Source organism: Arvicola amphibius, chromosome 10 (assembly GCF_903992535.2).
Source record: "Arvicola amphibius chromosome 10, mArvAmp1.2, whole genome shotgun sequence".
NCBI classification, from domain to species: domain Eukaryota; kingdom Metazoa; phylum Chordata; class Mammalia; order Rodentia; family Cricetidae; genus Arvicola; species Arvicola amphibius.
The window spans coordinates 23748305-23762578 of record NC_052056.1 but is presented as its reverse complement, the minus strand read 5'-3'; the positions used below and the strand labels follow the sequence as shown (position 1 = coordinate 23762578).

The 14274-nt window shown below is 35.7% G+C and overlaps 1 protein-coding gene across 9 annotated transcripts in view; it reads left to right on the top strand.

The window, feature by feature from the left end:
* The window catches only part of Robo1 (roundabout guidance receptor 1), a 374498-nt gene that overhangs the window by 285159 nt on the left and 75065 nt on the right, over nt 1-14274 (top strand). For 7 of the 9 annotated variants that reach the window (XM_038345990.1, XM_038345988.1, XM_038345987.1 and 4 more), the window contains 3 exons: nt 144-152; nt 3942-4066; nt 6366-6537. In XM_038345990.1, the coding sequence (XP_038201918.1) occupies nt 144-152; nt 3942-4066; nt 6366-6537 (306 nt within the window). The remainder of the gene's footprint in view (nt 1-143; nt 153-3941; nt 4067-6365; nt 6538-14274) is intronic. The other 2 variants (XM_038345986.1, XM_038345985.1) reach the window with 1 other exon arrangement.

Below are 14274 nucleotides of genomic sequence, written 5' to 3'. Positions count from 1 at the left end.
AAATATGAATGTATTCTTTAGTTTATGTTAAAGGAAAATCATTGTTAAGTCAAATCTTACTACTTTTTCTGTTTCATTTTTTTTGTTGTTGTTTGTTTGTTCCCTTATTTTTATTTATTCCATGTTTTCTTTTTTTATTTTAGTTGGGTCTGGTAAGTTGACATTTTCTTGGCCATCTCCTAATCACCGTGTCACTGTGACGGGAACTTCTCTTCCCCTTTCCATCCATACCCTTCCATGTCCTTCAGCCAATCAGCATCCATCTTTCACTTGCCATTGGCCACAAAGACAGACTGCACAGAATAAATCTGCAGGAAGTGTGGGTAACTGACAAAGAGGAAAGGTAATGGGTTTGCTAACTTTCTGTCTTATTAAGTCATGTGTGATCTGAGCCCTTCAATTTCCTTCTGCCTGAAGTGGGGGATATGCCATAGGGGTGTCTCTTGGTGAGAGAGGACTGTTTCATGTTATGCCTCGTTATCATTTAATGAACGAAAAGACACGCCACAGGAACAATTTGGCGTTCTCTGTGTCAAGTGCATTCAGAGCATCCTATCTGTGGGCTGTTTTGTAATGGGAATTAAAGTTCAGTCCCTGAGTCATCTTGTACTGGGAGCCTCTTAGTGCTCATTTCCATTTCTTTCGATGAGCTTCATTTCATGGCACTTACAAAGTAACCACATGGAATATCCAAATTTTATTTCTATATTTTTTCTTTAAATAAAGAGAATCAACGTTCTTTGTACTTTGTTTAGAAGAAGATCCACTCATTCAATAAGTTTCACAGAATGTCACATTGAGAGAAATTGCAATACCAAAAGACAGCCAGAATATCATTTTCATCTTAAAGAAATCTCTCTCACAGATGTTATTATTTCATATTTTCACAGATAGGATGAGCTATCTAATAATAGAGTATGTTAGATACTGGCTCTATGAGCTATTATTCACAATGGAGAAAAATCAAAAATTAATACAGTAGAGATAGATGAAATTATTTAAGATAGAGCATCAGTTATTCGATAATTATTAAAATGATACTTTAGTATAATATTATTAAACCATATTATTTGGTTTGCATGGTAGAATTATTGGCAGTGTTTCTTTTTCTTGTCTGTTCATTTTTTCCACATTTTCAGCAGTTTATATATTATTATACTGGTTACATCATTGTGCACTTTGAACACAGCTAACTTAAATATTTTAGATTTCAAAAGCTCTTACAATATATAGTCATAAAACATCAACTATGTATATTTGATGAGTATCTTCAGCCTAAATAGAAATGTATTTGGTCCATGTTTTCCCTTAAAGATATAGCTATATCTGATATCTGATGTACAGAGGTAGATGATGTTTTTGCTGTATTTATTTTTTAAAGCATGGTGTTTCTGACTTCAAACTCTGAGGCTCAAGCAGTGCTTCTCCTAGACCCTCTGGGTAGCTGGGACTGTAGGATTGTGCCATCGTACAAGTCAGAGAAGTTTTTAAAGTTTATTTCTAACAAGTCTCTTGTGGCTGATGTCACTGTTGATGTTGGCTTGAGACTATGCCTACAGAATATAGTAAATCATTTCCAAGCAAATATCCTGTGTAGAAGGATTGCTTCGGGATAAATGGAGTTAGCGTAAGGGCCTGTATTCCTTTTTCCCAAATAAGTCTTTGAGGTTTGAGCAGAGCTGGCATTTCATAAAAGAAACAGTTTCTGGCACACATTCCTGGGCGAGCTCCTGAGATTTGGGATGGAGACCACCCCAAGGCTTCGCTTGACTAAGTGGTTTGAACATTTATATTTTCCTACTTGGATTCCCTTCGTATTGGAAAGTCATCTGGTCCCACACATCCAATTAATCATTTGGTTTTCCTTCATTGAAAGAAACCAAACTCTAGACTGGATTTCATATATTCTCCAGGCAGCTTTGAGTCTCTTAGTCTCATCTCTGCATCAGTTACTCTAACCCTTACCTAAGGAAGCAAAAGCTCCTGTTTGGCTTGGTGCAGGAGGGGACATCCCCAGGCAACCAGGCACATGCCTATTATTATACCTTGTGTAATGACAGTGTGAGCTACATTCATGAGTAAACCACTCAATTACAATCACAGGTTTCCTACCAAAAATTATAAGCCAGAGCTTCAGTTTGACCACACTGTACTCCAAGTGTGTCTCCTAACTTTGTATTTTATCTTGTAAGTTAGAGAACATTTGAAAACGTTTGACCTGAAGTTGCAGGTATCCTATAATTTTCAAGTCAACTAGGCAACAGTTAGAGTTTATACTAACCTTCAATTTTAAAAAAAATATAAAAGAAAGTACATTTGTCTAGAAGTTAGGAGACCTTATTTCTTTCTTCAGTTTTGTTACAATGATAGCCTTGAACAAATCACACTGTATTTTCTTTTTTACAGATTTTTTAAATACTGTGTTTATGATTATATGTATATAAATATTTATAGTGACACATATATTAAATAGGTTTTAATGTTTTTATGATGTAATTTTATAATTTTCACATATGTAATTTTTACAATATATACAAAGATACATGAGATACAATTGACCTGACAATATAATTAAAAAGAAAATTGTCTTTCCAAATACTTAAAAAAAATCATTCTCCTTGGTTCACCAAGAATAAATAAATAAAATAGGAAAAGATAACAAAGTCATAAATGTAGAATGGTTTCTACATGATACTAGGAAGCAGGGGCCACCAAGAGTGGAGGGACCAGAGATTGAGGGAGGCAGACACAATCAAACACATCATATGCCTGTGTGAAAGTGTCAGAACAAGCCCCACCATTATGTCTAATTCATATATGCTAATAAGAAAGCTTTGAAAAAGGAAGAAGCCTTCCTCTTATAAGCAGTGCAGTAACACTCCGGGATATAATCTGTATCTGAGTTTCGATTCAGATTTGCGTTAGGGAGTGTCCTTAAGTAACTGATGTCAGCAACTGAAAATACTTTGGACGGAACAATGGCAAGTAGGGGCCAGGCCTCGCAAAGTGGGTTAGAAGAGCCCTGCCCTGTGTAAGCTGTTAGCAGTTGTTTGAACTGAGATCATAGGGAATGATTAGCTTTTCCAGACAGCAGATAAGAAGTGGATTTGGAAAGTGTACACATTAGGTAAACGGACTTAGTCAGTACGTACTGCCTTTCTGTGCAAAGCCTGGCCCTAAAGCAGGCTCCCCGTTCCCCACCCAAGGGCCCGCTCTATCAGCACAGCTACCTTTCAGCTGCCACTGGCCCCGATGTAACTGACGCAATTTTCTGACACTCTATTGACTGCTGAATGAAGTGGCCATTCAAGTCTGTATAAATCAAACAGTTTGGACAAAGCTGGCAGTATTTCTAATGTCAGGGTGAGCAGATGTTTCGAATTTGCCCTCATTTCCATATATATTCTGTTTGAACATGCCCTTGCCCATGTAAATGAAGGAGGCATGCGACTCCACTATGGCTTTAAATCCGTTTCTATTCAAATAATTGGACTGAAGATTTTAAATGGCTCTAATTTGCATGGTAGCGTTTCAGGAGCTTTTGAGGTAAATTAACGTAATTTCAGTCCCTGCCTGTATCAGGAGATCTTGCGGATGTGTGATTAGAGTTCATTCACCTGGAAGCAGCTTTAAGTGAGAAAAAAAATAATATTTATTCATGCAATTTTCAGGTATGATTTGAATGTAGAGGGTCAGCTTGTAGCTCAAGAATTCTTGTAAATGTGGAGATTAATACCAGGTCTAGGTTAAGTAATAACGCTCTTTAGAATATGACTCAATTTATCCTATAAATATGCACTTAGTGATTTTACTTTAGACGAAGGGTGGGAAATGGTCGATTATTATACCATGTTGGAGACAATACAGACAGCACTAGAGACACCAGGAGACTGAGTAGGGTCTGTGGTGACATGATCTCATTGCGTGTTTTGTTTCTTCAGAGCCTCCCCATTTTGTCGTGAAGCCTCGCGACCAGGTTGTTGCCTTGGGACGAACTGTGACTTTTCAGTGTGAAGCAACTGGAAATCCCCAACCTGCTATCTTTTGGAGGCGAGAGGGGAGTCAGGTATGATTATTGTCTAATGTTTTTCTTTTTTCTTTTCTTTTTTAAGAAAATATGGATATCTGAGAAGAAAAGGATCATGAAGTTATATAGCAATCATATTCACTGGGAATGAGGAAGTCGGATACCTCAGAAATGTTTAGAATTAAGAGGGAAGGGAAAATTGTCCCCTTTTTAATTCTCAAAGCCATTTTTATGCCCCATTTTAGTACACGGGTGATGTGCATAAGCCACTGTTTTGCTTTGTAAATGTTTCTTTTATTTCAAAACTGTCTATGTTAAATAAAACCTAGTCTCTTCTCTTCAAATAATTCAATTGTCCCTCCATTATTCAGGTATCCAAATAATAAACTTAAGTATATTTGAAAAAGATATGGTGATTATTATGTGGGTGTTCTCTAGAAGGACCAAATGATGGAAAATTCTCTCTAGCATCAATACCATGCCCCATAGAGTTCAGTCGTTCCAGTCTTTAAAACTGTCATGTGTGCTCATCACTGGTAATTAGGTCCTATTTTCTAAACATTCCATAATCTAGAACAGCAGTTCTCAACCTGTAGGTCATGACCTCTCATGGGGTCAAATGACCCTTTCTCAGGGGTCATCTTAGATCACCAGAAAGCACAGATATTTACATTGCAGTTCATAACATTAGCAAAATTACACTTATGAAGTAGCGATGAAAATAATTTTATGGTTGGAGGTTCCTACAGTATATTTAACTATATGAAAGGGTCACAGCATTAGAAAGGTTTAGAAACACTGCTCTTGATCATTAGTCCATCTTGTCAGGCTTGAGCCTAATACAGAGAACAGTTGCACAGTTTAAAAATCTCTCCTCATATCATCCCTGTGATTTTTTTCTTCTTAAATAAGGTGAAATACTTTACTCGTGAAAAATCAATCTCACTCATTTTTGGTACAGTCATTCCTTGGCCTGTTTTACTGCTGCTTGGCTTATGTTGGAATTTCATGGTCCTGCTTCTGAAGACAGGACCATATAAAGAGCAAGAATAAATTACTGACTGAACTCCATGATCTTTGATGGGCAATGCTACCAACTACCTCCTTTTTATTTTACTCTGGTTGACAAACATTATAGATGTAGGCTATCATTTGAATGCTAATATATTGGTGGGCTCTAACATATTTCATTTGGTCTCACAAAATTAAGTTTGCTAAGAACAAGTTAAAGACAAAATATTAATAGAGCATGAAGAATTGGGATAGAATTATGAAAGAAAATCTTCCTAGCAAAAATTATAATCCAGTAGATGTCCTTTATAGTAGTATGGTACTTGTACTGAATAATTTCCAAAATATTTGTTTACTTTGGTTCAACAGTACAAATTGCTTTGCATAAAAAAGGTCATTAAAACTTGATCCATAAAGCATTAACTAAACCTTTCCAAAAGGTTTTTTTTTTTTTTGCTAAATAGCACCAGAACTTTGAAAACAAAGTAATAGCAGCTTTATTTTTCTTCGTGAAAAGGTCAGGATAACTTGTTTCCTGATATACAACACCATGAAATACAAACTGCTAGGAATTTGGATCTTTTTATTCAATTCTGCATAAATTTCAAAAACTCTATAACATGCATTCTTTTTTTCTCTGTAGCTTTGGAGCCTGTCTTAGAGCTAGCTCTTGTAAACCAGGCTGGCCTTAAACTCAGAGAGATCTTCCTGCTTCTGCCTCCTAAGTGCTGGGATTAAAGGCATGCATCACCACTGCCTGGGATAACCGGCATCTTTATCTTCTAACAGGGAAAAGAATTGCCATGACTAAGTGATTGATAAGTGTTCCAGAACATTAGTGATTGACAGCTGGAGAAAATGCTTCTTATAGAGCCAAAATGACATCCCTGATCATAGTTTATAAGAGTGAATTTAAATTCTATTTTGTTCATGTATTGAAGGTCTTAGAGTTAATAATACTGTTAGGCACATAGATGTAATAGAAGATTTCTGCTATAGTTTGCATAAACATATTTAGTCTTCTTATATGTTCAATATTAATCTCAAATGGATGGTTATAAATATGCATGTTGATACTGAGAACTGTAACAGTTTGCATATAACTTCATTTAGCTTTGTATTATTAAACTATGTTTAATAATATGTATTTATACATGTGCGCATCAATATATGTGGATTTGTGGTGAAAGAATATTTAATTTATATCTATATGTATATATTATGTATATATTTGCACATATATTGACATATGCAAATAATTGTGCCATACAATTAGAACTTGGCTGTTAACCTGTTTCTGTTCTTTCCTCCCCAATTCTGGTTTTAGAATCTGCTTTTCTCGTACCAGCCACCCCAGTCATCCAGCCGGTTTTCAGTGTCCCAGACTGGAGACCTCACGATTACTAACGTGCAGCGGTCTGATGTGGGTTATTATATCTGTCAGACTTTAAATGTTGCTGGAAGCATCATCACAAAGGCTTATTTGGAAGTTACTGATGGTAAAGTAAAAAGTTTTCTTTCGAAATATCCAAATTATGTTCCGCTCTGAAAGGGCCTGTACATGTTTTCATGCAAGCTTTGCCTTCTTCCTTACAGTTTTTTAGTGTAAAGTGTAGATGGTGTCAATACAACAGTGACGTTACTGTCCTTATCTAACACATGCTTGACGTCTCTACCCCCTGTTCAGATTCCCAAAGCTCAGCAACTCCTCATGAATAAGTTTATTCTGAAGCGCCGGGCACAAGAAAGTGTTCATGTTTTAGACACAGAAAAAACAAGAGGAAGTTCCTTTGTCATCTCTTACTATAAATCCCCATTTCTACTATTGTCTCTAAATTGAGAAAAATAAGAATGAAAGCTTCTAAATCTATAAGCATTTTATCTTGTGTCTTAATAACCTGGTTTTGACTCAGAAAAAAATGATGTTTATCCAACATATCCTATGTATCTCAATTTATTGAGATAGAAAGAATCCAGAATCTGACAAATAACACTAGGATATTTTCTCTTAATAGTTTGGTTCAGTCTATTTATTAGTTCCCTAAACATGATTTGCTGCTGGCAAATACATTATAAAGACAGGACAACTGAAAAAATACTAACCATGTAATCAATCATGTAGTGATTTTTAAAAAGATAAAAGATGCTCTAAATTGCTTATAAACATATATTTATACATGTGCACATGTATATGTACATTTATAAGATTTTAATTTATTGATATATATTTATTTCATTAAATAAAATACATATAAATATGTGAAATAGATATGTATGTGCATGTATTTATCTTATATGGCAAGATACCTATACATATACTAGATAAATATATTTTAGATATTTAAAAATATATTTATATGTATATAACATGTATGTAATATACATAATATATGTTTGCATGTGTGTGATCAAGAAAGCATTACTGCAGAAGACTGAAATTGAAGTGACATGCCTATTGTTTTTATTACTGGATTTATTTAAAATATTAGAATTATTTTATATTTTTAATTTCACACAGTAGATAAGGAGCATAAAAGGTAAGCACTTCATGTATTCCAAGGAGAAAAATGGGACCGAAATAAAGGGAGAGAGTCAGGAATAAAGATGGCAGCTTTTATTTCTCCCTGATTGGCTCTGGTGTTTGTGTATCTTTTACATTCGTTTGTGTAGATGTGTGTGATGCAGGCAAAGGTTGTGGGACAGCTTCAGGTTTTGTTATTCAAGTGCCTTCTACTTGGTCTTGAGACACAGTCTTTTGTTAACCAAGATCTGGCCAAGTAGTTAGGCTGGATGCCCGGGTGGCTCCCAAGATCCTATTGTCTCTGCTTTTCCAATGCTAGGATTAAAATGCACATAAAGCTATTGGTTCTATCATTATTTCTAGAAAAGACCATACTTTTTACATTTAACTACATTGCCATTTTATTTAAATTAAACTGAGCCTAGATTCGTGGACAATACATATTCTCTGCTCTCTTCCACAGATCTGTTTACTTCATATAGACTTGGCTATTGTAGTTTATAATAAGGCTTAAAGACTCTAACTTTGAATTCCTTATTTTAGCTTGGCTAAATTGGTTATCAATGCCACGTAAGAGTCCATACCCTATACAAACAAAGCTGTAGACATTTTTAATTTGTTTTTTCGTAATCTAAAATTTTCAACTCAGAGAAATGATGTATATCCCATATATCTCTCTCAGTTTATTCAGATTTTTTTTTAAATATCTCTCAGTCTCTTAATAATGTCTATAATTTTGGAATATAAATTTTTGTATAAACTTTTCAGTTGTACCTAAGTATTTTTGAAGTGTCTATATACAAACTTTTCATTATTGAATTGTTTGAGAAAAGTATTTAATTTTTCAGTTGATTTTTTATGCATTAATTTTTCATCAAGCAACCTTGATAAATTCCTTCAATTTTTCTAATATTTCTATGTAGATTATTACAAAGTATTTGTTAGAAATGTAGTGACTAAGAATAAAAATAGCCTGACTTCTTATTTTCTCCATATAGAAACATATAAATGACAAGCATAGTTAAGAGATAAATGAATATATCTTATAAAAACCCTTTGTCTCTGTTTCATGTCCTCATTGTCTGTGTAGTGAGTAAACTTATTGTAACAGTGGACATATTCTTCTTAATCCTAACTTCAAAGTAAGATATTCATGTTTTCACAGGAAAGTCTTGATATGGATTTTTGGAGATAACATTGAGTTTGGCAGATTTTGTAAAGACAGGGTTTTTGGGGGGTTTTGCTTGTTTGTTTGTTTGTTTTTGTTTTTAGAGTAGGCTGGAGGTCTCAGAATGTTTACTGTCCCGGAATGTGCTGTGCAATTGACCCATCTGACAGTCTGCAGTCTTTCTTCTGATTAACAATCTGTGTGCATGCTTCACTGTGTCATATTGCTTGTGTGTCTTTCCTTTGTACATATTTACAATAACTTGAATTTCACTCTCTGCAAGGAGTTTGCCCTAACCCACCAAATATGTGTCCTATGCCCCTATATCTGCTATCTACATGCAGATTTATCGCATCTTTTATTGTGTTTCTTGTTTTATATTGTATTCCTCTGTCTTTCATTACAATACAAGTTCCATGAAATTTGAGCCATTTTCTGTTTAGTCTAGTCAATATTTGCTTAGAACCTATGCCCGATATAATGTAGTAAATGTTCAGTAGATAGTCTCAAGTGTCAAGAAGAAACAACCAAGGAACAACTAGGTCTTAGTTAGTGAGACTTCAACACCAGAATTGTCTTTGTCAAAAAATTCAGTATCTTATTCTTGTCTTTGATATATACTATATGTTCCCTGGCTTTAGGAATTCAAAATGACCTAAAATGTGTTTGTGGTAAATATTTCATATTATAGCCATTAGATCATAATTCTGAAGACCATCCAATAGAAAGAAATTTAAAAGTTGCACATATGCTTACAATTGCATCTTTGTATAGTCATTAATAAAATAAGAAAAACTAAACTGCTCAACTTTCCCCCAATTATCTCTATTCTCAGAATTAAAAAAAAAAGATTTGTAGGCTTGGGAAATGGCTCACTCTATCAACAATCTGCTGTGTAAGCCCGTAGATCTGAGTTGGATTCTCCCCAAACCCACACAAAAAGCTAGACAGGGGCACAGGTTTGTAAGCTAAGCACTAAGGAGGCCAATTACCGCCTTGTTAATCAATGAGATACAGGTTCAGAAGAGACCCTGTTATAAAACACTGTGGGAAGCAATAGAGAACAAAAGTAAAACTCTGGCCTCCACACATAGATGAAAACATATGTGTGTGTACTCACGTACACACACACACACACACACACACACACACACACACGTTTTAAAAAGGCCATAAAATTTGTAGGGAGATATGTTGGGAGGGATCTTGGTTTGGGTTACTGTTGCTGTGATAAAACACTATGATCTAAAGCAACTTGGCAAGGAAAGTATTTCATTGTTGATGGAATTTTCTGTCCAACCCAGTCTTCAGTTGTTCAGTCCCAAAAAGTCACACAGAGACTTATATTTGTTATAAACTGTTTGACCTCTTAGCTCTGGCTTATTATTAACTAGCTCTTGCAACTTAAATTAATCCATAATTCTTGTCTATGTTTAGCCATGTGGCTTGGCACCATTTTTTTTTTAGTGAGGCATTCATCTTTCTTCCTCTGCTTCTGGATGCTGACTGAGTCTCCGCCTTTCCTCCTCCCAGAATTCTCCTAGTCTGGTTGCCCCGCCTATACTTCCTGCCTGACTACTGGCCAATCAGCACTTTATTAAATCAATATGAGTGACAAATCTTTACAGTGTACAAGTACGTTATCCCACAGCATTTCATCTCATACTTCAAAATCACTGTTTATCATTGAAGGAAATCAAGGCAGGAACTAAAGCAGGACAGGATCTTGGAGGCAGGAGGTGATTTAGAGGCCATGGAAGAGTGTTACTTACTACTTGCTCCTCATAGCTTGCTCAGACTGCTTTATTTTTTAATTCATCTTTTCTTTTCATTTACTTTACATACCCATCACAGTATCCCTTTTTTCCTATCCTTCCATTCCCTCCTCCCATCTCCCATGTACCCTGCCCCATCTGGGCAGGCCTCCCATGGGAATTAACAAAGCATAGCATATCAACTAGAAGAAGGACCACGCTCCTGCCCCTACATCAAGATTGGGCGGGGCATCCCATCATAGGAAATAGGTTTTCAAAAGTGAGCTCAAGCAAAAAAGACAGGTCCCGAACTCTGCTAGGAGCCCTAGAAACAGACCAAGCTATAAAAGTGTTACTTTTTATGTGTAGAAGGCCTATGTCAGTCCCATGTAGGCTCCCTAGCTGTTGATATAGAATCCATGAGCTCCCAGGAGTTTAGGTCACCTGTCTCTCTCTACAGCCCAGTCTGTCTAGGCCATTTCTCAGTTGAGATTCCATCCACTCAGATGACTCTAGCTTGTGTAAAGTTGTCACAAAAACCATACAACACATTATTATGAATTGCTTATATGTCATTGTAGCATATAAAACTTTTACTTACATTTTAGAAAAGTTTTTATTTTTGTGAATTTTGTCCTGAAACTATAAAGGAAACTCAGCAGTTAAGAGCACTTGGTGCCTATAAAGAAGACCCAGGTTCAGTCCCCAGCACCCACATAGTGGCTCATAACTCTCTATAACCCGGTTCCAGAGCCTCTGGAACCCTCTAGTTGCCTGAGTGGCAACTAGACATGTAAGAGAAGATATATATGGAAACAAGCATTCATACTCACAAAATAAAATGAATAAATCTCAAATAAAAAAATTCATCCCTAGAAGCCATTTTATTCTGAGCAGTAAATATCTTATTTAACTTCACAGTTTTTGTGAGGATTAATATGGAGTTTGTACGTATGTGTTGTTGAGGGTCTATTTTACCTGTTATTTTTGTGCTATATATTAGTTTAGTCTTTTGGTTTGTTTGTTTTGTTTTGTTTTGAGTTCTTTAATATTATTCAAACTATAGACTTGTTCTTCATAGCTCGGGCTATTCATAGTGCATGGTGGCAATGTCAATATTTTTATAGCACCAACTCTGTCAACCTGGTGGCTTGCAGGGAAAGTATGTTCTCCATATTATTTGACTTTTTCTTCTTAACCTTCTGTGTTGTTGGCAAACACAATAAAGGCAAAAGCAGAATAAAATATGAGGCATGAGAGTAGTAACTGTCTGTGGAATGGTGCCTGTGCCTGTGGTCCAGCCTTACTAACACTGAATGTGCACATTAATAACTGCTTACTATGAGATTAAAAGAGAAATAAAAATCACTAAATAGCAAGCATTATTTTAAAACACTTGTATTCATCACTGATAAAGCTGGTATACAGTACAAAGGGACCGTTCTCCAGCTCCTTCGATTTAGACAAGCCACTTGAACTTCAAAGTTTCAGCCTCTGATTCCCAGAAGGGGATGATGATACAAGAATTATCTATAATACTTTATATCCTAAATATCTTATTTGAATATATAGCCTTCTAGAGCACTTGCAAGTAGATGACAGTTGTAGAGTTTACTTTGATCTTCATTGAGAAACATGTGTGAATTTTTTATGTGAACCAGTCACTATCTGTATAGTATTTATTAGCTTCATTAAACATCGTCTGCTTCTTACACTTCCTATTCCATTGCCTGATATCTCTTCCTCATAATTCCAGTGTAAGATATCAGACACTGGTTTGAAATTTGTCTTACGAATGATAAATTTAGATTTTATTTATTAATGGACCATATTTGTTGATATAAACTGAAGCATTCATTTCCTTATATTGTGTGCCCATCGATGAACACTTCATAGTTTTATTTTCTGTACCTCAAAGTGTGCAAGAGCTTGAATGAAGTCCTACATTTTTTCAGTTCTGATTTCTATACTAACTGTTGCCCAACAAGGAAAGACGACACAGTGCATGTGAATGTCTGGCCTTTTGTAATTACCTAAGCACATTCATGACTACTATTTCATCTCAGTACCCATTGAGATCTCCTAAGCTAGTTTGAACAACTATTAGTATCCTCGTTTTATAGATTTAAAAATGGAGAAGTTGGGAAAGAGGGCTCAGTGGATAAAACAACCCTGCAAATGTGAGGACCAGAGTTTGGACCCTTCGAACCTATGTAAGAGTCACCTGTAATCTCAGCACTCTGGAGGCAGTAGCATGGAATCCCTGGGGTGAGTTGGCTGCCTAGGCTAGTCTATGGTGTGGTGCTCCTGACTCAACAAGACACCTTAAGTAAGTAAAATGGAGAGCAGTGAGGGAGGAGACTAGACTTTGTTCTTCATGAACATGCATGGACATGCTCATGCATGAACACATGCATACATACTACACATAGACACCAAGAAACAACACTATACACAAAAAAGTGGGGATTTGAGAATATAAAGAACTAAGCAAACAACACATGGGTGGCAGATGATGGAAGGATCTTTTCATTGCTTTGTTTTTGTTAACCACCCAGCAGAAATAAGTGAAAGAGTCAGAGAAACCATCAATGAGCTGGGTTAGGATAGAATTGTGGAGCTACACAAGATACCTTATAAAGGAGCTCCGGGTAATGAGATATTAATTATAATAGACCCTGACATTTTATGGTTTCTAAATATAACAAAACTACCAAATATAAGCCATGTTAGTAGTAGACATCATGATAATCAATTGGAGTGAGCCCTCTGTTACTAATTCATTTAATGTCTGGAAATATATATTCATTCTGATAATCAGTGGAGCACTGGTGCTCTTAGAAATCCCTGGGGGATTTAGCAGAAGAAATCTGCAATTGAACAATAGCAAGCTTCCACAGATAATACAGAGAAGATTTTTAAAATTCTAAGCAAAGGAATTGCTGGCTTACATTTTCCAAGAGCGTAGTGTCTAAAACACCCCTGCCAAGTGTAAGTCCAGCCTTCAGATTTCCCCATGCTGCTGGAGTAAGAATGGCGTGGGGGGAACTGGGGAACTGGATTGCAGTGCACAGTTGCTGATTTCATTTAATTGCTTTTTTTTAATGTGAACACATAAAACTAATAATTATTGCATGATAAACGAGGAACAAATTGAAGTGTTACTCCAGCTTGTGAAAATCCTTGGTGCATAAAGCTTTGAAAATGACACATCCAGATTCGCAAATTATCGCATCCAAAATTTAGCTGCCCTGGCAGCCAGATTCCTTTAATCAGACAACTTGTTAGAATTCTCTCTCCTATATTTGCATCTTTTCCTTTTTTAAACTTTTGGATCCGGGCTTTTAAGAGAGTCAAGATTCTAAAGCTTAATGATTGAAGACAATTTCCTGAAACTGAACACCCAGCTCTTACTCATTTTAACTAAATCAATGGAGGTTGATAAGCTGCCTCAGTCAAGAGATGGGAACATTTTTCTACTGTTGTCTTTTGTCCTCTATACTTGTGTTAGATTCTCACAAAAATACTAGATTTAAGACATAGCCTTTTTCAGGCATTTTATATTTTACAATAATTTTACTTACTTATAATAACAATTGTTTCGTTGGTCCCTTTTCAAAGTAGATTAAAGTTAGTATAAAAACAGTCTTGGGGTTTTCTGGGCAATGTGTCCGTCTGTGTATTCTTCCTGTGCTTTTCTTTCTCTCTGTTCTGCTCTATCTTGGTTGGTCTTTTTATTTGCCTGTTTTCTTTGTAAAGCAATAGAGAAAGAAGGGCATGCGCTTGTTGTATG